The 27721-nt window shown below is 40.9% G+C and overlaps 1 protein-coding gene across 5 annotated transcripts in view; it reads right to left on the reverse strand.

Moving 5' to 3' along the window:
- MORC3 (MORC family CW-type zinc finger 3) overlaps positions 1–26775 on the reverse strand; it is a 60224-nt gene extending 33449 nt beyond the window's left edge. For all 5 annotated transcript variants that reach the window (XM_067545285.1, XM_067545284.1, XM_067545289.1 and 2 more), the window contains exons 1-8: positions 26635–26775; positions 10328–10400; positions 7386–7518; positions 6121–6335; positions 5670–5817; positions 2926–3076; positions 1738–1869; positions 1394–1513 (exon numbers count right to left, since the gene is read on the reverse strand). In XM_067545285.1, the coding sequence (XP_067401386.1) occupies positions 1394–1513; positions 1738–1869; positions 2926–3076; positions 5670–5817; positions 6121–6335; positions 7386–7518; positions 10328–10400; positions 26635–26673 (1011 nt within the window). In that variant the 5' untranslated portion in view covers positions 26674–26775. The remainder of the gene's footprint in view (positions 1–1393; positions 1514–1737; positions 1870–2925; positions 3077–5669; positions 5818–6120; positions 6336–7385; positions 7519–10327; positions 10401–26634) is intronic.
- Positions 26776–27721: the final 946 nt, after the last annotated feature.

A 27721-nucleotide genomic window follows, 5' to 3' on the forward strand; every position in this document is an offset into this window, starting at 1 on the left:
CCATCCCACATGATATTCTTATAAGCAAACTAGGGAAATGGGGTCTAGATGAAATTACTGCAAGGTGGGTACAAATATGGTTGAAAGACTCTATTCAATGAGTAGTTATCAATGGCTTGCTGTCGAAGTGGGAGGACGTTTCTAGTAGTGTCCTATAGGTGTCAGACTTGGATGTGGTACTATTCAATATTTTCATTAATAACTTGGATAATGGAATGGAGAGCATGCTTATAAAACAAGCATGACACCAAGCTGGAAGTGGTTGTAATCACTTTGAAGGAAAAGATTAGAATTCAAAATGACCCTGACAAATTGGAGAATTGGTCTGAAATCACACAAGATGAAATTCAATACTAAAAAGTGCAAAGTACCTAACTTAGGAAGGGGGAAAAAAAAACCCAAATTCACAACTATAAAGGTAGAGAATAATTGTCTAGGTGGTAGTACTGCAGAAAAGGATCTGGGAGTTGCAGTGGATCACAAACTGAGTATCTGTCAACAATGTGATGCAGTTGCGAAAAACACTGATATCCTGGGGTGTAGTAACAGCAGTGTTGTATGTAGAACACAAAAGTAACTGTCCCACTCTACTTGGCATCAGGGAGGCTTCAGCTGGAGTACTGTGTCCAATTCTAGGTACTACACTTTAGAAAAGATGTGGACAAATTGGAAAGTGTCCAGAGGAGAGCAACAAATACGATAAAAAGTTTGGAAAACATGATCTATAAGGAAAGGTTTAAAAAAACAGGGCATGATTAGTCTTCAGAAAAGAAGATTGAGGAAGAACATGATAACAGGCATCAGGTATGTTAAGGGCTGCTATAAAGAGGATTGATCAATTAATTGTTCATGTCCACTGAAGGCAGGACAAGATTAATAGACTTGATCTACAGGAAAGGACATTTAGGTTAGATATTAAGACAACCTCTCTGTCTATAACCTCTGGTATAGGGAGATTGGGATTCACAATTACTGGAAGTTTAAGACCAGGTTGGATAACTTGTCATAGATGGGCTAGGTTTAGGGGCTGGACTTGATTACTTTGTGTTCCCTTCCAGCCCTACATTTCTACGATTCTCCAGTCCCCTCCTTTTCCTAAAAGTGACACATTCAGGCCTATACTTTGTACATCATGTTTAGTACTAAATCAAATATATATCACTAAGTACTTAGTACAATTTTCAATATTGAAAATGGATGCATTGACACTACAGAAACCCAGGATTTTACAAAAGCTGCATCAAAATAGAATACATAATATTTTTTTAAAAATCAGTATTTTATTACTAGTAAATTTCACAGTAAAACAAGTTAGTTTAACTAAAAAATAGTTTACCTAATTTCTAATTCACAAACATTTTTCAAGGTAAAAATGTCAAAGGTAAATTCTTACCTTTAATTGACAGCCAACCCTTTCATAAGCTTTGATAAGTCTGTTTCTGTGGTACATCATTATTCCATAATGATCTTTGTTTCTGCAGTTAAAGCCGAAGGTAATTCTTACAGTTTTAGCCTTGTTTTTGGATGTTAAGGATAATCTGATCACCCAGGAATTTCTTCACACAAACTTCATTGAAAAACAAGCCTTGGACTACTTTCATACCATCAGTCCCCAGGTTTGGTATAGCATTTTAACATAGATAACTGCAACATACCATTTTGTCACAGAATTGACAGCCTACTTACATCATGTCTTCCCACTCAACATGCAATGATGTACTTATCAGTAAAGGATACAGCCAAAAATTTTGGTCTATAAATATCACGCTCAATGTACGCAAGACTTTTGGAAATCAGCTGCGTTTTCACTTTTTGTCCTCTGATAATGATTTGCATTCTTGGCTTCAGATACAAAATACTGCTATAAGCCTGCAAAGCACATGGTAATTTCTATTACACAAGCCAAACCAAACCAATATGAATGATTTTACAATACATTCTCTCTCTAGATAGAGTAGATGCTGCTTAATAATAACCCTGTTTCCAGTACTTCTACTTGTTATCACCTGAATCTTTCCTTTGTTAAATAAACTTCTGCTTTCTTTCACTACAAACATATCTAAATGCTGTGTATTACACAGAGCAGTGACTGGAGGTAAAACTGGAAGCTGCCGTGTATTGCTTCTTTGAGAGCACCAAACTTGTGAATACAGTGAATTTCCAGGGGAACAGAGCCTATGCACTCCAGGAAGACACTGAGGGCTTGGAGGTTAGACCATGCTTATCACTAAACAGAGCCAGGATAGACAGAGGGGAGAGAGAGCTTGTGTTGCCCATGACTGGTGGAGTCAGGGAGCTGACCCATAGAAAGCACAAACTAGGGATGTAAATATCAATTACAAAAAGGTATCCGTTTAAACGATTAAAAATTATATCGGTTAACCATTTAACCAATATAATTTTATGTCCGCCCCCTACTCTCAGCCTCCCAGATAGTGCCAGCTCGGCTCTGCGGGGGACCTCCGTGTCGGACCCATGGTCCCTGATGTTATGCAGCGGGGTGCTCCACAGCGCCTCCATCACGGCCTCCGCTTCCCTGGGCAGCAGCACTGCAGCCACCTCCACCATGGCCCGATGCTATCACCATGGAGACGGAGAGCCCATGCCACCAGTTAACCGATAAGCATTAGTGTTTAACCGTTTAGTATTTTACATCCCTAGCAAACAAACAAGGCTTCCTCACGCTAAGGGCAAGTTGTAGTGAGGTGCCTCACAATCCTGGGCACCCCGTGGAAGCATCACAGACACATACTTCAAAAGCAAATGGATTGTTTTTCATTTTATAATTCAGCTTTATAATCTATTATGGGCAATGTTGCTGTAGCATAATAATTCTCATTGAAAACAGAAATATTTTAACTTGCTTTCCAGATTTATCATCACTGGGTTTTTTTTAAATTTAAAGTAAACAAACAGTTTACATACCCGTAGTGAATAGTCACTTTCTGGCACAATCTGGTCCAGCCTCTCTTGTTTTTTATACCCCCTTTTCCCTGTTGCTTCATCTAAATCTTCTGGAATTCTGATGTCGTATTTATCCTTATCAAAATCAAGCTCTGTTTCTCCATCTTTATCTCTGTGGAAGGAAGTCCAAAATATAAATAAAATTAACTAAAAATTAAATAATTGAATATAAATTAAAAATTAAACAAATATAACCCATCACAGTTACTGAGAAAGGCAGGACACCAAGAACATGTGGAAGAGGAAAAAAAATTTAGCAGACAAGTTTATTTCAAGCTGTAGATTCTAAAATATGGTTTTCCTAAAAGATATGTTCTTTTTTATCACAGTTCTCCAATAGTTACTAGGTAACACCACAATAACATTCATTTGTTCTAAATGAATCCTAACAATACTACTACAGAAATGCATCCTAGAATACTCCAGGAGCTAACTGAGGAAATATCTGAGTCATTAGCTGTTATCGTCAAAAACTCATGGAAGACAGGAGAGATTCCAGAGGACTGGAAGAAGGCAAACATAGTGCCAATCTATAAAAAGGGGAATAGGGACAACCTGGGAATTACAGACCCAGAACCTAGTTATCAGTGGTTCACAGTCAAGCTGGAAAGGCATATCAAGTGAAGTCTCACAGGGATCAGTCCTGGGTCCGCTTGTGTTGAATATCTTCATAAATGATTTAGATAATAACAAAGAGTACACTTATAAAGTTTGCTGACGATACTAAACTGGTAGGAGTTGCAAGTTTTTTCGAGGTTAGGATTAAAATTCAAAATGATCCAGACAAACTGGAGAAATAGTCTGAGATAAATATAATGAAATTCAGCAAGGACAAATCCAAAGTACTCCAATTAGAAAGGAACAATTAATTGCACACATACAAAATGGGAAATGACTACCTAGGGAAGAGTATCTGGTGGTTATAATAAATCACAAGCTAAGTATGAGTCCACAGTTTAACACTGTTGCAAAAAAAAAAAAAGTGAACATCATTCTGGGACATATCAGGAGTGTTGTACGCAAGCCATGAGAAACAATTTTTCCCCTCTACTCCACGCCGATAAGGCCTCAACTGGAGTAGCGTGTCCTGTTCTGGGCACCACCTTTCAGGAAAGGTATGGACAAATTGGAGAAAGTCCAGAAGAGAGAAGAAGATATAAACTGGCCATCAACAAGTCTAGGCTTGAAATTAGGGGAGGGTTTCTAACCATCAGAGGAGTGAAGCTCTGGAACAGCCTTTCAAGGCTGGCTTCAAGACTGAGCTTGATAAGTTAATGGAGGGGGGGTGGTATGATAAGACTGCGTACAAATGGCATGTAGTCAATCTCTGATGGCTAGCAGCAAACATCTCCAATAGCTGGTGATGAGACACTAGATGACAATCAAAGTTACTACAGAAAATAATTTCCCAGGTGGGTGGGTGAGGCTCTGTGGCCTGCAATGTACAGGAGGTCAGACTAGATGATCATGAGGTCCCTTCTGACCTTAAAATCTATAAGAGCAACAAAAATGATTAAAGGTCTAGAAAACCTGACCTATAAGGAAAGACTGAAAAAACTGGGTTTGTTTAATCTGAAGAAGAGGAGACATAACAGTTTTCAAGTACATAAAAGGTTGTTACAAGGAGAAGGATGAAAAATTATTCTCTTTTACCTCTGAGGATAGGACAAGAAGAAATGGTCTTAAATTGAAGTAAGGGAGGTTTAGGTTGGACAGTAGGAAAACTTCTTAACTGTCAGGATAGTTAAGCACTGGAACAAATTAAGAACAGATTAAACAAACACCTGTCAGGAATGGTCTAGTTATTACTTAGTCCTGCCTTAAGTGAAGGGGATTTGACTAGATAACCTATTGAGGTCCCTTCCAGTCCTACACTGCTATGATTCAATAGGGCACAATCCAGCAGAGGCAGATGATGGATGGATAAATTGACCTAACAAATTTGTTCTAATTTCTACTGACTGAGAATATGACTAATTAAGACTTTAATTCTGCTATGGTAAACGTGTGGGAAAATTCTGGATTAGACACTGTCAGAATTAACATAAATTGGAATTAAACTTAAAAAATTCCAGACAATTTTTAGAAGAATACTGCTTGTCCCAAGAAAGTTTAGTTAAGGAGCTGCCTGATGTCCCACAAACAGATATTGAAATATTAAACCAGATAGGATTTAGCAAGATGTCACATTTTTTAGGGCTAGTTTACAACTGCAAAAAGTTTTGCTGGTATAGAAATACCTGCAAATCTCTCTAATGGAGATCCACCTTATTCTAGCAAAAGGAATTTTTGTTGCTGGCACAGTTAAACCACCTTCTTAAAGGACATAAGCTATTACCAACAAATGACTTTTGCCTGTATAAACTGTCAACCCAGAGGTTTTTGCTGCCATAACTAACCAACATAGCTATGCCAGCAAAACAGTATAGTGTAGACCTGGCTTTAATCCCCTTGCCTCTGACTGTTTTACTTGCCCTCTCATGATAGTTTAGTGGTAGTGGATGAATGTCCTTGTAACCCTCAAGTTTATAAATCTGACCCTGCATATTTCCACTAAGTTACTACCAATTCATACTCGTTAGCTTTGTAGGTTTATAGAGTTGTTCCACCAAGACTTCAAAAGTCTAGCTGCTTACTACCAAATTCATGAAGACTGAACATGTATTTTAAGTTCACAAGTTATCAGACACTGGACTTCATCTTACCTTCTAAGGTTCCAAATGATGATTCTTGTTCCTTTTTTCCCCATGATAGCATCAAGCTCTGCCAGTAACTTCTCCTCTGTAGAGAATAAAGAATGTGCCTGGATGGCCTTCAAGCTGGCTTTGTATTCTACTGAATTAATTATCTGCCGTAAGAATTAAGTTAAGGACTTAAGTATTTCCAAATTAAAATAATTTCTTTGGTGAGCTTCTTCAGCATAGCCACAGGACTTAGGCTCTCTCAACTAATACGTCTCTGACACAAGTGTTTTGTTGTTGGCTTAGTGCTTTTATCCAACCACATAACCCTCCTCCTTCCTTATAAGTAGGATGTCAGTACAACCACAATTTCAATCTCGAGAGGGCAAGAAGTCTTCCTGAGAGGCTCTTAATATCTTATTTTTACACATGCAAGTGAGACACTTTTTACATTTGAAAATAGTCAAAAGGATATGTTGCCTGTTAAATGATACTATAGGAACAATGACATGTTCTGCCTTTGTAACTTCCAGGAAGGTCTGAGATAACAGGCCAATACTCATGGTGTCTCCATTTTTGGTGAAAACAATGGCATCTTTTCCCAGGCGCATAGATCCTGATTTAAATCCATTTCCATATAGTCCCACTGGAACGCGGCCATTTATTGTAACTTTGTCACTGAAGCCAAAGCTGAAACACATTGTAAAAACATTTTGCAAAAGTGTAAAAACCCCACAAAAGATTGATATCAAAATACGTTTAAACAGATTGAGTTAATCTCTACTTCTGATATCAGTGACTACAGCACAGCTAAAAGATGTATTTGCTCAACAACTACTAAAAAAAGCCTGTGAATCAGATTGATGTTATACTGCTAAAATGCTCCCTAATGTCATCTATTGCCATCTTTAAATGTCTAAGGGGTATCATCTGTATGGGATTATGCAAAAAGCATTCCCAAAGTAGTCTAATAGTCAAGTTTTAAAAGATTGAACTGGACCTTGGTGAACAGTTTTTCCATTTATCTCAATTGCGTTTACAACAGTTTGTAAACAAAAGTCAACTTTGCATTGGTAAATGGGGTAAAGGAGACATTTCATTAAAAGTGATGATCTGTAGTTGTGCAATTAATTTAGCATTGGAGCCCTTAACTCACAAGAAACAATACCTTGAAGGAATATATGAAAAAAGAAAATATATAACTATTCAATTAATGATTCTTCATTCCCTTAATTTTTCCACAATATCTTCAATTTTGAATAATCTGCAAAATCTGAATTCTATTACATTTCACATACAAGCCACTAACAGTCAAAAGAACAACTGAACTGTCATGTTGGCAATTAATGGCACTGAGTTAGCTACCTGAGCTTAAATTCAAGCAAACCTGTGTTTAGGAGATACGTTGTCCTCTTCCTCCCCTCTACTATTCCATTTATGGACATTACAAAACCACATATTTCTGTATAAGGACTGACTCAAAATGGGCTTAGGAACAGACAAATAGAGATGGGTGATTCAGGAATGAAATGAACAAGCAGATCTTGATGAAGGCTTGACCAGCATTTACCTATCCTATGGATGTAGCTACTAATCTTAGTTTCACTTTCACAATCACTAAATTCATTAGCAGATTTGATTTAAAAAAATATACAGGAATAAGCAGAACTTTAACATCTGAATCTGGAAATTGGAATGACAGTGGGAGACCATAAAAATATCCATAAAAAAGGTACCCACCTTAGCATTTTGTGCAATTTCTCTGAAGTCATACCATTTCCATTATCAGTAAATGTCAAACATACGTTGCCATTTATTACTGTTTTGTCTATCCATATCTGTTTAGCATTCACATCTGGATCATAAGCATTGTCTGAAAATCAGGGAAGTAAGTATGAATTTAACAAGAGCACAAATTAAAATGCAATAGTATCCATACATTCAAATATTCAAAAATACATCATTCTGGTGAAGGCCTTATATACCAAAATCTTGTAAGAGAATATTATTTGACAGTTAAGTGGATTCAACATGGACCAACTCTTCTCTGTAAAACATTAAATTCCATACATGTTTCTTCCTCCCACCCTCCTTTTTAATCAGTTGAAGTAGTTTTTAAAAGTTAAAATATTGTACAAGATCTATAAGACGAGTGGCTTATAGTTACTGACTGTTTTAGGATCAAATTTAAAGCCTAGTCCCCACTCAGTACACACCAATTTTTATAATCACTCATATGGACAGCCACCATATTTTCCGGGCTGTTTGCTGAGGACTTTCCATCACTAACCACTGAGAAAGTTGTAGGGTTAAACTATCAGTGCTGGCTGCCAACTACTTTCAAACAAAAGGCCTTTCCAAAGGCTAATGAGGATCTGCCATTTAGGAACCACTTAAACTGGTGCCAGCAATGCAGATCAGCAGCCACTGGAATGGACCTGGATTTCCTGGATTGAATGTAAATCTTGCAGAATTTTAGTAATTTGAATTAACAAGTGCAAGATCCATTCTGAATTTGAGTGAACAAACATGTAAAAACAAAGGTGCATAACGAAGATGTCCTTTACCAATTTACTTTGTCAATCTGAATTTGCTTTTAATTATGTATGTTTTTCACAGTGTAAATATACAGTAGTACTTTGCAAAATTAAATTGTACTCCAATACTTCATTACAGCATCTGCCACTAAACCTCTAATCTGGGGTAGAGGAGTACAATTTTTTCCTTGTGACTACAGTGCAGACAGTTTTGCAAAGCACCGAACAGCGAGATTTTGCTACTTTGCTTAAAAATTAGCATAGACCCTGGACCAAAGAACTGGAGGGATCATACACTGAATTGATGATGAATATCAATTCTAGTTAGAAATGCAGTTTAGTTTTATTTTCATCTCTTTGGTAAAGTTATCCACTCATATGTATAATATGTAAAAGTTTATTAATACCCCCCTAAATTGGCTCAATTTTAAAATAAAAGATTACTACCACCCAGCCCTTGCAGAAATATAGGTTCATGTTAGACCTGGATGAACTATGGTTTTAAAATTGAGCTGGAATGTTAACATGAGCAACAAGTCCAAATCATGTGGTCAAAAAGAATGAGCTCATGAAAAAAGAAACGTGTTAAACTTTTAGTGACCCTTAAAAATATCAATGTTATATTTAAGGTTTGAAATAATAAAAGAAATAAATAATAATAAAATAATAGAAATATAACCTGGTTTATTGGGTACCAGGTGCAGTAAGTAATTGGCTATTTAAATTTGTTTAATGTATTATAAAAAAAACTGCTTCATCTTGACTTAGCTAAGGTTCAATAATTGGAAATGGCATCACTCATTTGTTAAAGAGTATAAAAAAGTAAACTTTATGGGTTCATCGCTAACACATGCCTGAACAAGTTGGAGCCGACCAATATGGGTCTAAGCACTCCTGTAAGCCCTTTTGTATGTATTTTTAATCAATTGATTATAAGTGTTTTGTTACTGTTTGGATGTAGTATACTGCTTATTATTTAGGCTTTTTAGACATTTTTAGAACAATTGTGGAAATACCCTTTCAGCCTTTAGATTTAATAAAAGGAATTTATGATTAAATTGGTGTCATGGTAGCATCCTATATTAATATTAATAATTTCAACACAGCCCCCAATTGTCTATATTACTGAACAAACAATTCCCTCTACATTACTGCCCTTCTTTATTGTTCAAAGATCATCTGAATTTTAAATTTGATGTAAGATAACTTCATCATAGGCAAAAAGGAAGAAAAATCTTGTTTTCCACTACCTTGTACTAACAAAATATTACTAATTTGCCACCTATTAGTAAAACTGCTGAACTATAGTTAAAAACCCAGGATGCAATGACTGATCTCCACATAAAACCAGATGCTGAAAATTATGATTGAAGGAAAAGGAAAGGGGAGGTCAAACCACCACTGAATGAATGGCAATTGAAATGGCCAGTTTCTCCCATTCAGCCTACTCCTAAATTTCTCTTTTAGTCCTTCTCAACCAGCTATGCTCCTAAGCAAGTTAAACTGCAGTTCAGGAAAAGGAAGCACATGGCTAATAAATAAGGCTATAAAGATTTTCTTGTTAAACAACCAAATTTGAGATACAAACTGTCCTGAGAAAATTTACCTTAAAAAAGATCATTCTAACACAATCATGGACTTCTAAATTTCATAGAACTAGAAACTTTGAACAAAGAGAAAAACAAAATGCAGTTTTGCTTATTGACAAGTATCTTTTATTACAAGTAGACAGACCCAACATTTAGATTTTGCTACTGAAAGCTGAACAGAAACCTAAGAAATATTTTTATGGATTTTAAATGAGAAAGAATGTCATAAATTTGAACACTTCCCTAGTAATGTTCAAAACTTAAGTTTACAAGTGAACCTGACAGGTCTACTTTCAAACAAAATAAACCACAAATAGCATACATGGCAAAAAACAGTTTTTTAAATTGTAATACATTGTATTAACACATGCAAGGAAGTTTTAAATATGATTAACTTGAAACTTTTTCTGATTGCTTTGAATTCACGATAGAATCAAAATTGAAAACCTCATTTTCCCAATTGCTATCATCATTTTAGCTGAATTTAACTGTTAATGTCAAAGTCACTATACAAAAAACAAAGGAGCCAAGTATTCAATAAATGAAGCACTGATACCTATAAGTTCTGCAACCGCACTGAAAGGCCAGGTGTGACTGGTAGAATTTGTGTGCAAAAACTTTGGACAAAGCTGAAACAAACCAAAAAAAAAGGTGTTAGTGTTAGCTCACTTTGTTTCCCTCCACAACTAAAATTAAAGACAGTATCTATTAAATATTGTGACATTTACTTTAGCTATTTTATACAACAACTGAGTGTCAAAATTATAATCATACTTAAATATTTAAAATATTCTTCAAGAAACAATGACAAGATCAACAAGATTTAGCCCTTTTTGTTATGCTGTGTTCTGGACTATAGTCGTCAAGGATATCCTATGAAGTTTCTCTTTTTTGGAGAGTCTTACAGGTAAACTACAACTACATGCCCATTGACACAAGAGGTCATCAGAAGGAACCAAACCTCAGCTCTCCAAAACCAAAGCAGAAGCCTCTAGCCACTTGGGCTAAAATACTAAATCTTTAGCTGTGGGTATGCAACAAGCATTTATTCTTACTTGGGGCAACCACCAAGAGGAGCAATACATTGGCTCAGACCTTGTCTTTAGGGCAAATGCTTTGCCAGTATAGCCATACCGGGACAGCCTCCTAATGCAGACATAGCATATGCTGACAGATGGAGTTTTTCCACCGGCATATTATCTTCTTCCCAAACAGCATTAATTATGCCGACAGAAGCACTCTTAGCTGCACTTACACACTGGGGGTTTTGCTTGCATGGCTATGTTGACTGGAGGAATGTTTTTTTCCCCACACCCCTGACAGATACTTCTCCCAACTAAACTTTGCAATATAGCCCTGGCCTTAGTGTGTGCAATCATGTCTCCTTCTAGTGGTTCCCAACCTTTTGGAGTGTGCAGACCATTTTTCAACCTCCAAACATTTCACGGACCATCACATGCTACTAGTTTTATTTGAAATTGTACATTTCCCTGGTGAAGATGTTATTTTTCTTTTCCACGGACCCCTGTAGTAGCCTCACGGACCACAGGTTAGGAACCGCTGCTCTAGTAATTGGGTCTGTATTGACGAAGACTTATTTACTCCTAACCAAATAGCTCTTTTGGTTCAAGCAGTGGTTGCTTGTGCTTTGAACAGTCAAGCACCTAGATTCTATCCTACCGATGACCAAAATAGCTATCCCAGGAAACCCTTTAAAGAGTAGGCAAGGCCTAAGGAAACAAGAGCAAGTCACTGGGCTCATTATTCCCACAGATATAATACTGCTGACCCAAGTGCAGCAGAAATCAGGACCTTGAGGGCAGTTTCCTGTTTGGAGTGGAAATTGGTGATATGGAGTCAAATAAGTTACCTAAAGAAAATACCTATTTACAAAATGCACACCAGTCCCCTTTCCTTGAACAAGGGTTATAAATGACACAAAAGCAACTCATTCTTGCAGAAAACTCAAGTAAAGCACTTCTGCCTGTTTCCAGGATTCTTTCATCAATCTAACTGCTTAACATATTCTAGGAATCTCTCTCTTTAACCTCCTGCACTTTTACACTTGAGGTCTACAGTACAAACTTGCAGTGGTGCCACTGTAGCACTTCTGGTGAAGACACTGTAAACCAATGGGAGAGAGTTCTCCCATTAGCTTAATAACTCCACCTCCATGAGAGGCAGTAGCTATGCTGGCAGGAGAAGCTCCATTGTCGACATAGTGCTGTCTACACCAGAGCTTAGGTGGGTATACCTACATCGCTCAGGGGTGTGGATTATTTGCATTCCTGAGTGATGTAGTTATAATGAAGTAATTCTGTAATGTATACCAGGGCTGAGAAAAGCCTAGTCCTACTCTGCTAATGGAGACCACATGGCCCAGAAAGATGGGCCATTAACACTTCTTTTATACAGCAGCTCTGCAACACAAAGGAAGCTTAGAAAGGTCTAACCACCTACAAAAAGGAGAGTGATTCAGCCCACACAATATCCTTAATGATTTTCAGGGACTGGTTATTGCAGGAACTCTTCCTATAGAGATTTTCATCCTGGATGCTTTTTATATGTATGTATTTTATATTTATATTACATACATACACACACACCCCTCTCATGGGCAAGCCACTAGTATTGTCGTAACAATACCAGAAGTTGGTCCAATAAAAGATGTTACCTCACCCACCTTGTTTTTTAATAACGTTACTTATCCCACAGGGACGTTGTATGTAAAAATTGCTTTTCAAACAAGCTTTACATGGAAGAATTAAATGGAACCCAATGCAGGTAACAGAAATGTGCTTTGATGATGTATATGCTTGAAAGCCTTTTCTATTGATGAAATCAAAACTCATGCACAGTCCAGCGGGACTGAAAGGGCTAACATGTCCCTTGTCTTCTCTGCAAAGTTAACTTGAGTTATAATTGAAGTATTGTCCTCACTCGACTCATCTTCACACATAAAACCCTTTAAATGGAATACAGTGGTGCTTTTAACTCAAACTGGCAGGCTAAGAGGAGATATAGGCTAATACACAAGTGAGCATAGCTCATCATCAGCTGCTAGCACAACTATTGCAGTGTGAATGCAGGCTAAGAACATAAGTCATACTGGGTCGGACCAATGGTGCACATAGCCCAGTGTCCTGTCTTCAGATAGTGGCCAATGCCAGGTGCTTCACAGGGAATGAATAGAACAGATAATCATCAAGTGATCCGTCACATCCCTCATTCCCAGCCTCTGGCAAACAGCCATCCCTGCCTACCCTGGCTAATAGCCACTGATGGACCTATCCTCCATGAACTTATCTAGTTCTTTTTTTAACCCCGTTATAGTCTTGGCCTTCACAACATCCTCTAGCAAGGATTTCCACAAGTTGACTGCATGTTGTGTGAAGAAATACTTCCTTTTGTCCATTTTAAATCTGCTGCCTATTAATTTCATTTGGTGAACCTGAGTTTCTGTTATGAACAGTAAATAATACTTCCTTATTTACTTTCTCCACACCAGTCATGATTTTATAGACCCCTATCATATCCCTCCTTAGTCGTCTCTTTTCCAAGCTGAAAAGTCAGTCTTATTAATTGCTCCTCATATGGAAGCTTTTCCCTTCCCCACAATAATTTTAGTTGCCCTTTTCTGTACCTTTTTCAATTCCAATATATCTTTTTTGAGATGGGGTGACCAAAACTGCATACAGTATTCAGTATGTGGACGTACCATGGATTTATAAAGAGGCAATACGATATTTTCTGTCTTATTATCCATCCCATTCCTAATGATTCCCAACATTCCTGCTTACTTTGCTTAAGAACCTTTGGTGAGGGACCGTTGTCAAAGGCTTTTTGAAAATCTAAGTACACTATATCCACTGGATCACCCTTGTCCACATGCTTGTTGACCCCTTCAAAGAATTCTAGTAGATTGGTGAGGCATGATTTCGCTTTACAAAAACCATGTTAACTCTTCCCCAACAAATCATATTCATCTGTGTCCGATAATTCTGTTCTTTATTATAGTTTCAACCAATTTGCCTGGTAGTATCAGTGTGGATAAAAATCAATTTAAAAAAAAATAAAAAATCCGATTTTTTTTATTTAAATTGGTTGTTTTTAAATCAATACTAAATTTTTCTCTTGTTTAAAAAAACAACAGTTACAATTAAATCTCATCACAAACATGCTAAACCTACACTTACAGTCTCATAAAACTAATTAATGGCTCTAGTCTGTCCAGCCTAACTACCAGCTCTTGCTTCTTGAAAGTTCTGGGCTTTCAGTTTCTGTTTCTCAGCAAACTAAAGTAACACACATGCAAAAAAAGACATGGATTGGGTAGGATTGTTGTTGTTCTGTGCTTCTGTGGTGGTGGAGCTGGGCCAAGCAAGGCAGAGGAGTTAGTTAAGACACTGTCCTTTACCTACGCTACACTGATGACATTTTCATCATCTGGACCCACAGGAAAGAGTCCCTCGAAGAATTCCATCGGGATTTCAATAATTTCCACCCCACTATCAACCTCAGCCTGGACCAGTCCACACAAGAAGTCCACTTCCTGGACACTACTATACAAATAAATGATGGTCACATTAATATCACCCTATGCAGAAAACCAACTGACTGCAATACATATCTTCATGCCTCCAGCTTCCACCCTGGACACATTACACAATCCATTGTCTACAGCCAAGCCTTAAGATACAACCGGATTTGCTCCGATCCCTCAGACAGAGGCAAACACCTACAGGATCTCCATAAAACATTCTTAAAATTACAATACCCACCTGGAGAGGTGAAGAAACAAATTGACAGAGCCAGACGGGTACCCAGAAGTCACCTACTACAGGACAGACCCAACAACAAACAACAGAACACCACTGGCCATCACTTACAGTCCCCAGTTAAAATCTCTCCAACACATCATTAAGGATCTACAACCTATCCTAGCAGATGATCCCTCTCTCGCTCAAGCTGTGGGAGGCAGACCAATCCTTGCTTACAGATAGCCCCCCAACCTAAAGCAAATACTCACCAGCAACCGTACACCCTACAAGAAAGCCAATCCAGGAACTTATCCCTGCAACAAACCCTGTTGCCAACTCTGCCCACACATCGACTCTAGTGACACCATCACTGGTCCTAACCACATCAGCCACACCATAAGGGGCTCACTCACCTGCACATCTACTAATGTAATATATGCCATCATGTGCCAGCAATGCCCCTCTGCCATGTACATTGGCCAAACTGGACTGTCACCATGCAAAAGAATAAATGGATACAAATCAGACATAAAAAATAACATCCATAAACCAGTTGGAGAACACTTCAATCTCCCAGGACACTCTGTCACTGACTTGAAAGTTGCTATACTCCTACAAAAAAACTTCAAAAACAGACTTCAAAGAGAAACTGCTGAGCCTGAAATCATCTGCAAACTTGACACAATCAAACTGGGTCTGAATGGGGACTTGGAATGGTTCTCTCATTACAAGAAGTAATTGCCATTGATCACACATTCTCACCTCCTAACCAATGGTTGTGAATAGGCCTCAAGTACTCTAACTGAATGAACTTTGCTTTCATTCACCTTCCCCATTGTTGTTACTTCCCTTGGATATGTATATATATATGCCTCCTATGTGATTTCTATTCCTTACATCTGACAAAGTGGGTTACAGCCCATGAAAGCTTATGCCTGCAGAAATTAAATTTGTTAGACTTTAAAGTGCTACAGAACTCTTGTTGTTTTTGCTGTATACAGACTAACACGGCTACCCCTCTGGAACTGTCTTAAAGACAGAGAGACAAAGGACAGAGGCAGGGTATAAAGGAACAGTGGAGTGGACTAGAAAGAAAAAGGGAAGACATTCAGTACACACATAGCTTCCTATATTTCCCCACACCTTTTGCCATAAAAAAAAACTGTCATCGCTTCTGGGCATAAGAGACCCTATCTTGGAAAACTTTGAAGAAATTCCTTCCCTGGGTAAAACTGTAAGCAGTGCAAGAAGGAGATGCAGGGCCTAGTTGCAAGAATGAAACATAATGAAAACTGCTTATTGGGAGAAAATGATGTAGATGAAGATGTGGATATGTCTGAAGAACAATGTGGATTAACTGGTTAGTAACTTAAATAATTCACTTTGTAATGCATCATTCCTCAAGACTCTCTCTATGCCTTTTAGTATACGTGTTATTTAACAAGTAAAATTCCCAAGCTGTTTGCTATGTTAGATGTTGCTAGAAAAAAAAGTTTAGTTTAGCTAATCCTTAAGCTTGTTTAATTAGGGAACTAGGTTTAGAATCTATCAAAGTATACAGGACAGAAAGCTGCAGTAAGAGAAATCTAAAGTTGCCACTGGGTGTCATTTTCTTATTTTATAAGACATAAATATGCCCCTTATTTTGGAACATCATGGCCACAGACCAGAATGGTGATGCCTTAAGTCTATTCCCTATTTTACTTCAGCATAACTTAACTTTCTCAAGGAAACCTCATCCTATATTTGTTTTCTCAAACAGAAGTTTCAGTGAGTTCTATGGGGCTTACTCCAAAATTAAGTGCACTCTAAGCGCAGTCAGTCTTAGCTTTTTTGATAATTTGGAATCGGATCTGCATCCTTGCTGAAAAAAATGTAAATGATTAACTGAATAATAGAGTGAGAAGAACTGAGAAGAATGATTTTTCAAAATCATTTTTCAATTTTGTTTCAGGATCCCATTTAAGCATAAGAGACTGACTGTGACTGTATCTGCAACAACTTCAGAATCATCCATTGGCACTTTTAGCAGCAGTGCTGCAACTAAAGGTATTTCAGACAACAAAGTATCAGTAGCAAGCAAAACATTTCAATCATCCAGTAAAAATGCCACCATGGATGGGTTTGTAGTAAAGACCAGCAAATACCAACAAGACACCATAGATCAGGGGTGGCCAACCCAGGGCTCATTCGGCTCTTTGCTCAGACAAATGCAGCATTGGGAGAAGAGGGGGAGTGCAATTGATGAGCTGCCCCTGAAATTGACAGATCAGTGCTAACTGTCCCTGGCCAACTGGAAGGTAGAGAGAGGAGGGGGAGTGAAACTGATGCGCTGCCAAAGTAACTGTGGCTCTTTGTCTCTGACTGGTTGGCCACCTCTGGCATAGATGAAAAGATTGCTCCGTTCATTTATGCCGCAAATTCTCCTTTTCGCAATGTTAATAAACACTTCATTGATTCGGTTGAGTCCTTACAACCAGGCTACACTCCACCAGGTAGAGCAGACATTGGTGGAAGGTTGCTAGATAGTGTATGAGAAGGAACTTGAACAGCATGCAAGAAATACTGAGGGGAAATTTGCCAGTTTAAGCCTATGGCTGCAGTGCCCATTTAATGCATCTTTTAGCCAAAGACTTAAGTACGTCTTTTCCAGGAATAAAAGAAAATGTTGCTGAAGTTGCAAAATACTTCCGTAACAACCATTTTGCTCCAGCTTCACTGAAGAGAGCAGGAAGATCCAAACTAATTCTCCCTCAAGATGTTTGATGGAATTCTGTGGTTGATTGTTTTGAACAATTTATTAAGAACTGGCCTATTCTCATAAAACTTTGTGAACAGTGATAAAATAGATGGAAGTATCTCATCAAAAGTATCTAACATTGGATTAAAGAGGAATGCTCAGTATACTGAAGCCGATATCCATAGCTTTAAACAAACTTCAGAGAAATTTTTGCTGCATTGCTGATGCTGTTGAAATTTGAAAGGCACTTCAAGACACATTGAAGAAATACCTTACCAGAAAGTTAAACTGCAGGCAATAAAGAAGTGAATGGATCAAGCACTGAACTCCATTTCATTCTCTTGAAAACATTTTCAACCCCAGATATAAAAGTAGATGCCTAACTTCTGAAGAAGATGCTGCTGCCATGGCATGGGCATCTCAAAAATCACTCCTCAGTTATGCCAGTCATAGTAAATTTCAGGGCTGGAGCAGAACCATTTAAATAGTACATGTTTACTAATAATGTTTTGAACAGAGTCACTCCCCTGAATTGGTGGAAATCATTAGCCAGGCACCTTGAAACAGAGTTCCTTCAGTTGCTAAACCAGCTTTTCACAGCAGTAGCTTCCTCTGCAGGCACAGCGAATATTTTCATCATTTCACTCAAAGCTAAGAAATCGACTGGGAGTTAAAAAAGCAGGGAAACTCATATCTGTTTCAGTCTATAATAAAAATGACAGTGGGAGTCCTGGTGACTTATTACTGTTTATCAATTTGTTCCAAAACCTCCTCTAATGATACCTCAATCTGGGACAGTTCCTCAGATATATCACGTTAAAAGGATGGCTCAGATTTGGGAATCTCCTTCACCCATGAAGACCAATGCAAAGAATTCATTTAGTGTCTCCACAATAACCTTATCTTCCTTGAGTGCTCCTTTAGCATCTCGAATGTCCAGTGGCCCCGTTGGTTATTTAGCAGGCTTCCTGCTTTTACTGTACTTAAATTTTCTGCTGTTTCTTTTTGAGTCTTTGCCTAGCTGTTCTTCAAATTCTTTTTTGGCCTTCCTTTTTACATTTCACTTGTCAGAGTTTATGCTCCTTTCTATTTTCCTCAATAAGATTTAACTTCCACTTTAAAGAATGCCTTTTTGCCTCTAACTGCTTCTTTTACTTTTTTGTTTAGCCAAGGTGTCACTTCTTTGGTATTCCTACTATGCTTTTTCATTTGAGGTATACATTTAAATTGAGCCTCTATTATGATGTCTTAGAAGTTTCCTAGGAACTGCAGGGATTTCACTTCTGGCGCTGTACCTTTTAATTTTTGTTTAAATAATTTCCTCAGTTTTGTGTAGTTCCCCTTTTTGAAATTAAATGCTAATGTGGTGGGCTGCTTTGGTGCCCTCTCTCCTCCCACAGGTATGTTAAAATTGTATTATGTTATGGTCATTATTACCAAGCAGTTCAGCTATATTCACCTCTTGTACCAGATGCTATGCTCCACTTAGGACTAAATAAAGAATTGCTTCCCCTCTTGTGGATTCTAGGTCTAGCTGCTCCAAGAAGCAATCATTTAAGGTGTCAAAAAACTTGATCTCTGCATCCCATCCAGAGGTGACACGTACCCAGTCAATATGGGGATAGTTGAAATCCCACATTATTATTGAGGTTTTATTTTATAGTCCCTCTCCCTAAACATTTCACTATTACCATCCTGGTCAGGTGGTCAGTAGTGTATCCCTACTGCTATATTCTTATTAGTCAAACATGGAATTACTTAGAGATGCTGAGGCACTATGGTGCCACTAGTCCAATACCTTCCAACAATTTTCCCCAAGGACAGAAAAATTCTCCCATAATGCACTAGGAAAGAATTCATAGAGCAGCTCAGTTTTCTACATTGCTAAGAATCACAGAATGTGCCCCCAGAAATCGTAGCACTATTCAATGAGTGAGTACAGTACCAGTGTGGATGCAGCAATTTGAATGTTGTTTTGCAGTGTGGCCACTTCCACCTGAGGTCAAATAACCTGAGAGGAATAATTTGAGTGTAGATCACTAAGAATATGTCTATACTTAAAACAACAGCAGCACAGATACAGTGCTTCAGCTGTGCTGCTGTAGTACTTTGTTGTAGACATTAACTACAGTGACAGGAGGGGCTCTCTCATCACTGTAGGTAATCCACCTCTGATGGTAGCTCTTCCATTGACCTGGTGCTGTCTACGCCAGAGGTTAGGTCGGCATAGCTATGACTTAGGGGTGTGGATTTTTCACACTCCAGAGAAACACAGCTATGCTCAACCCTTAGAGAGGTTAAGTGCAGTTGAGTCATACCTTTTTAATTCTGTTGCTTAGGCCTAGGTCTACACCTAGAAGTTGGGATAGCATAACTGTATTGGATAAGGGTGTGATTTTTTTTAAAGTGATATATCTATTAGGCACACAAACAGGCCTGTATACTATACTACTAAGTTAGAATTTTGGATTTGTTTGCCTGCTTGACAGCTGAGATCTTTGAGACATAGGTGTGTATTATAACCTTACTGACACATGTAAACAAAGACGTGTGTTGCTTCTGCCTACCGTACAGCCAGGTGGGTTTTTTTTGTATTACTATGGGAAAAGATATAGGGTATAGTTGAAGTGTTGCAAGGTATACTGGGAGTTTGATATATGGATGTATAATTGAAGGACAGTTCTGCCCCCAGCTCCTCTCCCAAGAAAGATGCCAAAACAAAGTCAAGCAACCAGTTGGGAGGGGCAATGGGGCTGGAGGTGTGTGTAAGAAAAACACTAAAGCCAAGGAAAAGGTGACCATGGCTGAAACATAACCTCACTCCCTATCTCTCCCATGGGATACAAAAAAGGTGGTACCTAAGCCCCCGGACCCAAGACCCTTTTAAATGGACCATAAACTGTATGGGGTGGTACTAGGAGCAGGCACTATAGCCTACCAAGAAGGAGGAAAAAAGGAAGGAAGCTTTACTGTTGTGGAGAACTGTGGTTTACACTTGGTTGCTAACCCCAACAAACATCGCATTGCCTGCACTTTGAACATTCTGCTTTCTCACCCACAAACCAAGCCATTCACACAGTGAATGACCTCTTCAGACATCTTGCCTGTTTCTTAGGACAACAAATGACTGTATGCAGAACTGTCTCTGAACGAAGTCAACATGTAAGAGGAAAGGTAACCCACATCAGCATTTTTAGATTAAGATTTTTTTAATTTATAAAACTGTTGTATAATTTTGTTATCATTGAAAAATCTAGATAAAACAATAAATTCCCTGTCCAGATTGCATTTGAAATTCTGCTGATAGCCATGTTTAAATATAAACAGTCAAAAAGTAATCAAAATGGGCTATAAACTGACAATAAGCTACCATATATGTGTCTCAGACCACAGTTCGCATTAGCCAGAAATATCACCACCTTGCCTTTTACCTCAATGACCAAACAGATGCAAGCCTCCCCTATTCCAAACTACGCACGACTGTCAAGAAATCACATCTTATTTTTAATACAGTGATAGATTTGGACTATATACCAATTTACCCCACTCAACAATCCTAAACAAATTGGAGATCTTATACCTTCCCTACTCAGAGGTTATGAGCAACACACCCACCTGGCCAAATGTAGGCCACATAGCAATGTTTCTACACAGCCAGGTATTCAGAGCACACATTCAAGCCAGGCTAGTGATAGGTTACTGATAGACAAAAATCTTTATTGTGAAACCATTGAGGTTGTTACACATATAACATAATAGACACAAAACAAAAAGGTAAGCCAGCTAACAGTACATACCACCTGCTCCTTTACCCACAGGCCCACACCTTAGTATTACTATCACATATCACAACCTTAACTTTGCCCCTTCAAGCTGCCCTCAGCAAATACTGCTTTACTGAACTCTCCACATCCCCAGTACTATTAATTTGTAAATGTCTGGTGTAGTTTAGTATGCTGGGAGGGGATAATTTGGTAGGGGATGCCAGAAGCCTGGCCTCCTTACAAGCAAAGTTAAGGGTGTGGTATCTGTCATTCACAGTGGTTTCGGTAATGGTGAAGTATAACTGTGGACTGTTTGTCTCTTACCCAATCAAGGAAAAGTTAGCTGCCAAGGTGTGTAAGGTACTATTTTTATTGGACCAACTTAAATAAAAGACATTACCTCATCACCCCGTCTCTCTAATATCCTCAGACTAACAAAGCCAGAACAATGCATACAACCTCAATTGTGTGTCCTGTATATCACATAAGTAGTAACCATAAACTGCTTCACAACTTCTTTGGGTTAATTTCCTGGGGTTTTTAAAGAAATATTTAAGCAGGAGGAAGAGGTTCAATAAGAGAGGTAGGATCTGAAGGATAATGAGTTCCCTAGTTCTGTCACAGCTGCACTTCAGTGGCACAAGATTTTCCCTGCTAGAGAAGTACATTGTTGACAGTGAAGATTGTATCCATCAGCAGTTGCACTCCTCTAAAAGAAAATCTTTTATACTGTTGGACAATCTGACAGAGAAATACATAAAACTTTCTGTTATAAATCTGACAGAAAAGCATAGTTGCTGGTGGCAAATATTTTATCCATTGATGACCCTCTGTGCATAAACTTTATGATGACTGTTAACTAAAAATTACCATAAATCCTATATACAAAGAGTTCCCAATTGCACAAGATTTGATCACAATTTCCATCGCTACCAGTTTTTGTGTTGGCTTTTTCTGGATCAGCACTCTTTCCCCCGTCCCAAAAAGGTCAGCCTACCATGGATAAATTTCATCCAGAGCCCAATTTAAAGTTCATGAAAAGAAATCAAACCACACAGAAAATTAAAAGGGCATAAATATTAATGCCTAAGTAAAATTTCACTCTGAAAACCCTCCTACAAGTAGAGAAAAAATAAATGCATACACCATTTAAGAATGCAACCTTATCTATGAAGCTGCCACCAGTGCTTCTATATCATCATACACAAGAGAGATTGTAGGAGTTAAAAGGTCTAAGATTTATTATCTTTCATTTGTAGTCAATTCTTGAAATTTCTGAAGTTTTGTTATAAATCTTTCTATGTTGGATGGTGGATGGTATACAGGGATATAGCTAAGGTGATGTTTGGAATGCACAGTAAAATATTTAACATGTCAGCTATCAGCATTTCATGGTAAGCAACTCAGGACAGACAACTAACAGGGGAAAGGTCATTATGCTACTAATCTGGAGAACACTCTTGCAACAGTTACATTTTCTCTAGTCCAACTTTATGAGCTTAATTCTGCTCATATTTATGTTGCCCTTGTTCATGACAGATTGAAAATTCCAGATTCCATTATATTAGCACACACCTTACAAACTTTTTGTAGCTTTGTACATAACATTCCACATAAAAATAAACCCTGGAGACATCTGCACTAACGGTACCTCGCACACACTGCATATCTAGCAAACCTCAACAGAGCATACATCTTGCTTTTGACAGATTCTGCATATACAAAGAACAGAAATGACAACAATTTAAATACTTGTGAATTTCCACAATAAAGCAGAGCATGAGTACGAAAGATTCCAGGAGATTTTAACTAGCTTTATGCACTGACAATGTGTACATTTATATGAGGCTATAAACTATAAATGTTTACCTTCCTTCACCTATTCAGTTCCATATGTTTAAATAATTAGGTCTCTGAATCTTTGTCTTCCTATGTTACTTTATAGACATAATAGCAACTTTAGCAAAATTTCCCTTCTAAAAAATATTCTGATCCACTATAGATTTTATTAAGTTCCTTCTGCAAACAACTAATGGAGCAGATTTTTGTAAACAATATTTGTTTGTTTTGATTAGCTTGTACATTGTATTTGAATGGTACTGTATTTAATTGTGCATGAAGTTTTAGAATCACTTTTCTTTTGGGGGGACCCAAGAATTAGACATCAAGAATATTACTAGTCATTTTTAAACATCCAAAATGTCAAAATGATTTGGTCAACTTGTTTTAGCCCTGGGTGATGGCAATTAGCATTGTCCATGGCTGTGGCTACAATCATAGTTAGCTGTGTCTTTGACCCCTTACTGATCTCTCTAAGGCCTTGTCTATGCTGGCAAAACTTGTTGCTCAAGGGTGTGAAAAAAAGAGTTTTGCCAGCATAAGTGCTAGTGTGGACAGCACTATGTCGGCGGGAGAGCGTCTCCCGCCAATATAGCTACCACTGCTCATTTAGGTTGTTTTATTATGTCGATGAGAGAGCTCTCTTCACAAGCGCTCTTACAGAGGCATAGCTGTACCCATACTAGGAGCTCCACGGTCCTTCCGCTACTCACAGCGGCTCTGGGCTCCAGGGTCCCCACCATCCACGGCAGCTGACAGCTGAGGTCCTCGGAGCTTGCAGCTCCCAGTCACTGCAGCTGGTGGGGGAATCCTGCTGCCCCCAGCCATGGCGGGCAGCAAGGGCACCCCGCAGCAGTCAGCAACTGTGGGCGGTAGAGGAGCCCCGCTGCCCCCAGCTGTGAGGAGCAGTGGGGGGATCCTGCAGCCCTAAGCCACCACCAGGAGACCCCGGAGCCTGGCATTCCAGGGTCACACAGCTCCGAGCAATGGGGGGACTTCAGAGCAGCGGTCCCTCTGCTGCCCATGGCAGCTCTGAGTTCTGGGACACCCACCACACACAGCAGCTAACAGCAGGTGTCCCTGCCCTGTTATTTTTAATAAAAGTCACGGACAGGTCATGGCTCCCATGAATTATTGTATCTTGACCGTGATCTGTGCGTGACTTTTACTAAAAATAACCATGAAAAAATCTTAACCTTAACAGTGACCCAAAAAGAAACTTCTTAAAACAAAGTATTCTTTAATCTTAACAGTGGGAACACAAAGCATAACATAAGAGAAAAAAGCCAGAGTCCAGTTGGTGAGAGAGAGACAAGATTTCAAGTTATATGGAGCTCTTTTTCATGTCTGGGAAAAGTACTGAGTCCTGGTCTATACTATGAACTTATGCGGTTATAAGGACGCCACTCAGCAACGCAGTTATACAGTACCCACTGAACTCCCAGTGTAGACAGCGCTATGTCGATGGAAGGGCTTCACCCCTTGACTTAACTACTGTCTACAATTTAGGTACTTCACCTTCCCCAGGAGGCAAGCCCTCAGAGTGTCACAGCTAAATACAAGATCAGTTTAGCATAAGTCAGTGGTTCCCAACCTGTGCCCACGGGGTCTTTCAAAGTGGCCTGACACTTCTCTCCTGCTGGCTGCAGAAGGGAGCCACTGCCTAAGGGCCATGATGGAGCAGGTTGCCGTGGAGCTACAAGACAGGTTCAGGCTCCTTGTTGCACCCAAGGGGACCTGAGATCAGCAACCTCCTCCCCCTGGCTGTAGTAGGGAGCACAGTGAAGCACTCCGCCTGGGTCTCTAGGTGCTGGGGTACCTGCTGGAGCCAGAGGGAGGGGAGCACTGATCTCCGGTCTCCCTGGCTACAGAAGGGAGCCACTGTCTAGGGACCCAGGTGGAGCGTACGGGGCTACAGGGTCAAGGTGAGGCAGCCTTCTTGCTGAATTCCTTCCATCTCGCTGTAGTTGAGGTAGCAGGGAGAGCTGCTGGCAGAGCAGCCAGGACCCACCCTACTTGAGGAGGGGCAGGACTCTAAAAATCAATGCCTTCCAGTTTGTCACCCACCATGACTTAGCTGCCAGGCCATGTGCTTCAGTGTGTAGTGACAGTCACTCATCTACACTAATACTCTGTCTGTGAGTGTGACATACTGTAAGTAATTTGTAGGTGTAAAATAGTGAATGTAAAAATGAGCACAGTAGCATCAAAATGTTTACTTTAAATATGTAGTGATTTGTAGTCCTTAATGGTGTATATGTCAATACATTTTTTGAGTTGATAGCCCTTCCAGGTTGTAAAAATGATATTTGAGCCAAAAAAGGTTGGGAACCACTGGCATAAGTAGTTAGCACATATTCTAATGGACCATCCAAGGTGAAACGGCCAATTAACATGTTGGTAGTCACAGCACAAAAGTGAGGTTAGGGAGTTACAGATTATTGTAATAAGCCATAAAGCCAGCATCCTAATTAAGAAAATGATTTTTAGTGTCTAGCAAAGTTAACAATTTAAGATCCAAGGCTCGTCTTTTGAAAGTGATCTGCAGATTTCCTTTGAGAATGAGGATTGATAAATCAGATTAAAGTGATCACTTCATGAAAAATGTTCACCACAGCTGATATGGTGTTTTTGTCTTTAATCACTGGACAGCAGAAGTTGGTCCAATAAAAGGTATTACCTTGCCAACCTCATCTCTCTAATATCCTAAGACCCACAAGACTACAACAACACTGCATATTATCTAAGCCCTTCCATCATGGGAGGGGGGTCTAGGAAGACCTCACTGCTTCAGAATCCTGGAGATGTCTGTGGGAGCCAATAGGTTTCCCCAAACAGGTCCCTGTTATCTACCCCAGAGAAAGAACCTGCCCTTTTACATCTTGGCAGGGTTTTTGTTCTCCTCTACCTCCAAGTCTTGGGCTTCCTGCCCAAATATGTCCTGTGAACTCCAAAGGCAGAGCCAGAACACCAAAGGACATGTACATGGTCTCTCAAGAGTTGTGCTTCAAAACTCCCCATTCCCCGCCACAATGACACCACACAGCCACACACACACTAGCGGGCACCGCACTGTGGCTACTGCCTCGATGGTTAACTCTCCTCACACAGTTCCAGCGGTTCTCCGCACCATGGGTAAACTTCAGCCACATGGATGCAAATGTGGTGACATTTCATGCTGGCCACAGTTGGCAGGGCAGGGCAGGGCAGCCGCAGCAGCGGACTGGCGCTGTACGAGAGAACGGCGACCCTGCAGACGAGCAGCGCCCTCTTCTCTCACAGCAGCTCATCGCCTCGCCTTCCCGATTGTTTCCAAACAAACAGCCCGACACCGTGAGCGTCTGACCCGCCCCGCAGCCCCAGGCCGGCCGGGACAGAGAAGCGCTCACAGGCGGCTCCGTGCTCCGTCCCGCTCCCGGACTCCCCCGCCGCCAGCCCGGCGGTACCCATAGCCGGCGCAGCTCCCCGGCACCCAGCCGCCGACGCCGGCCCGGGAGCCTCCAGCACAGGACCCGCGCCACTGCCAGGCCAGCCGTGCCTTCCTCTGCAGGAATCGGCCCCACCCGCCTCGGGCCCGAGCCGCAGACGGGGAACTTGACCTGGCCCCGGCAGCAGCCTCCTGCGAGGGGGGAGGGGGACACGGACGGACGGACGGATATTCTCGCCGCTGCCCCCAGGGAAGGGACCCGAGACACGGGTGGAGGGACGCGGAAGAGCCCAACTCCCTCCCCGCGGGGAACCCGGCCGCTCGCTCGCTCACCGCGCTAAGGCGAATCCCGCTCTGCATCTGCGCCGCCATCTTAGCTCCGGTGCGAAACTAACGCAGCAGCAGCAGCGGCGGCGCCGCCTGCACCTCACCCGCGCCCCCGCCACCGACTCCCCCGGTTTCCGCCCCGAGCACTTCCGGGGCGGATCCTCCGGCCACTTCCGGTGCTGAGAAGGAGCGGGTGAGAAGGTTGGGCGGGAAGACCCGCCCTCTTCTGCGCGAGAGACACCTGCTCGCTGGGAGGGGGCTAGAAGGGGGCGGGCCAAGGCGGGCTGCGGCAGCGGCTCGTGCGCTACCCGTGTCCTCCCCCCCCCCCGCGTGGGCGCCCGTCCCCGCCTCCACTCCCCGGCGGGGGGAGACTGGAGAGGAGCCGCGCCCAGTGAGTCCGCACAGGCAGGCGCAGCGCCGCGGGAAGCGGCTCGCAGACACTGCCCCTCCCCCGCGCCAGCGGCATGGGAAGGGAGGCCCCGCCCCCAAACATGAGCCAGCCCCTGGCCCCACAGGATTCCCACCCCTCGCCTACGTCCCCCGGGGTGCACCCCCTCCAGACCCCCCTAACGCCCTCTCTGCGTGTTCCCCTGGACACGCGCACCCCGCCGCAGACCCGCCTCATGGATGCGCCCAGGCGCCTGCCTTGTGTACATAGAGCTCTGCTACGCGGGGGCTGACCCCTATTATATCCGCGATGCGCACACGTGGCAGTACTGTTTTCCATCTTTGGGGGTCAGATACAATTTCGTGGATGTGGATCAGATGCAGATCCACATTTTTTTTATCCCTACAGGGCTCCACACCCTGTCCACACACCTTCCCGCATTCCCTGTGTCCACACACCTTCCCGCATCCGCTGTGTCCACACACCCTGTCCACACACCTCCCCGCATCCGCTGTGTCCACACACCCTGTCCACACGCCGCCCCGCATCCCGTGTCCACACACCCTGTCCACACACCTCCCCGCATTCCCTGTGTCCACACACTGTGCACACACCGCCCTGCATCCCGTGTCCACACACCACCCTGCATCCCCTATGTACACGCACACCCCACAACCCCTCTATACACACACGTGGTACACAAAG

Source organism: Emydura macquarii, unplaced genomic scaffold, assembly GCF_026122565.2.
Source record: "Emydura macquarii macquarii isolate MOO-44397 ecotype Brisbane River unplaced genomic scaffold, CSIRO-AGI_Emac_v2 contig_1043, whole genome shotgun sequence".
Taxonomy (NCBI): domain Eukaryota; kingdom Metazoa; phylum Chordata; order Testudines; family Chelidae; genus Emydura; species Emydura macquarii.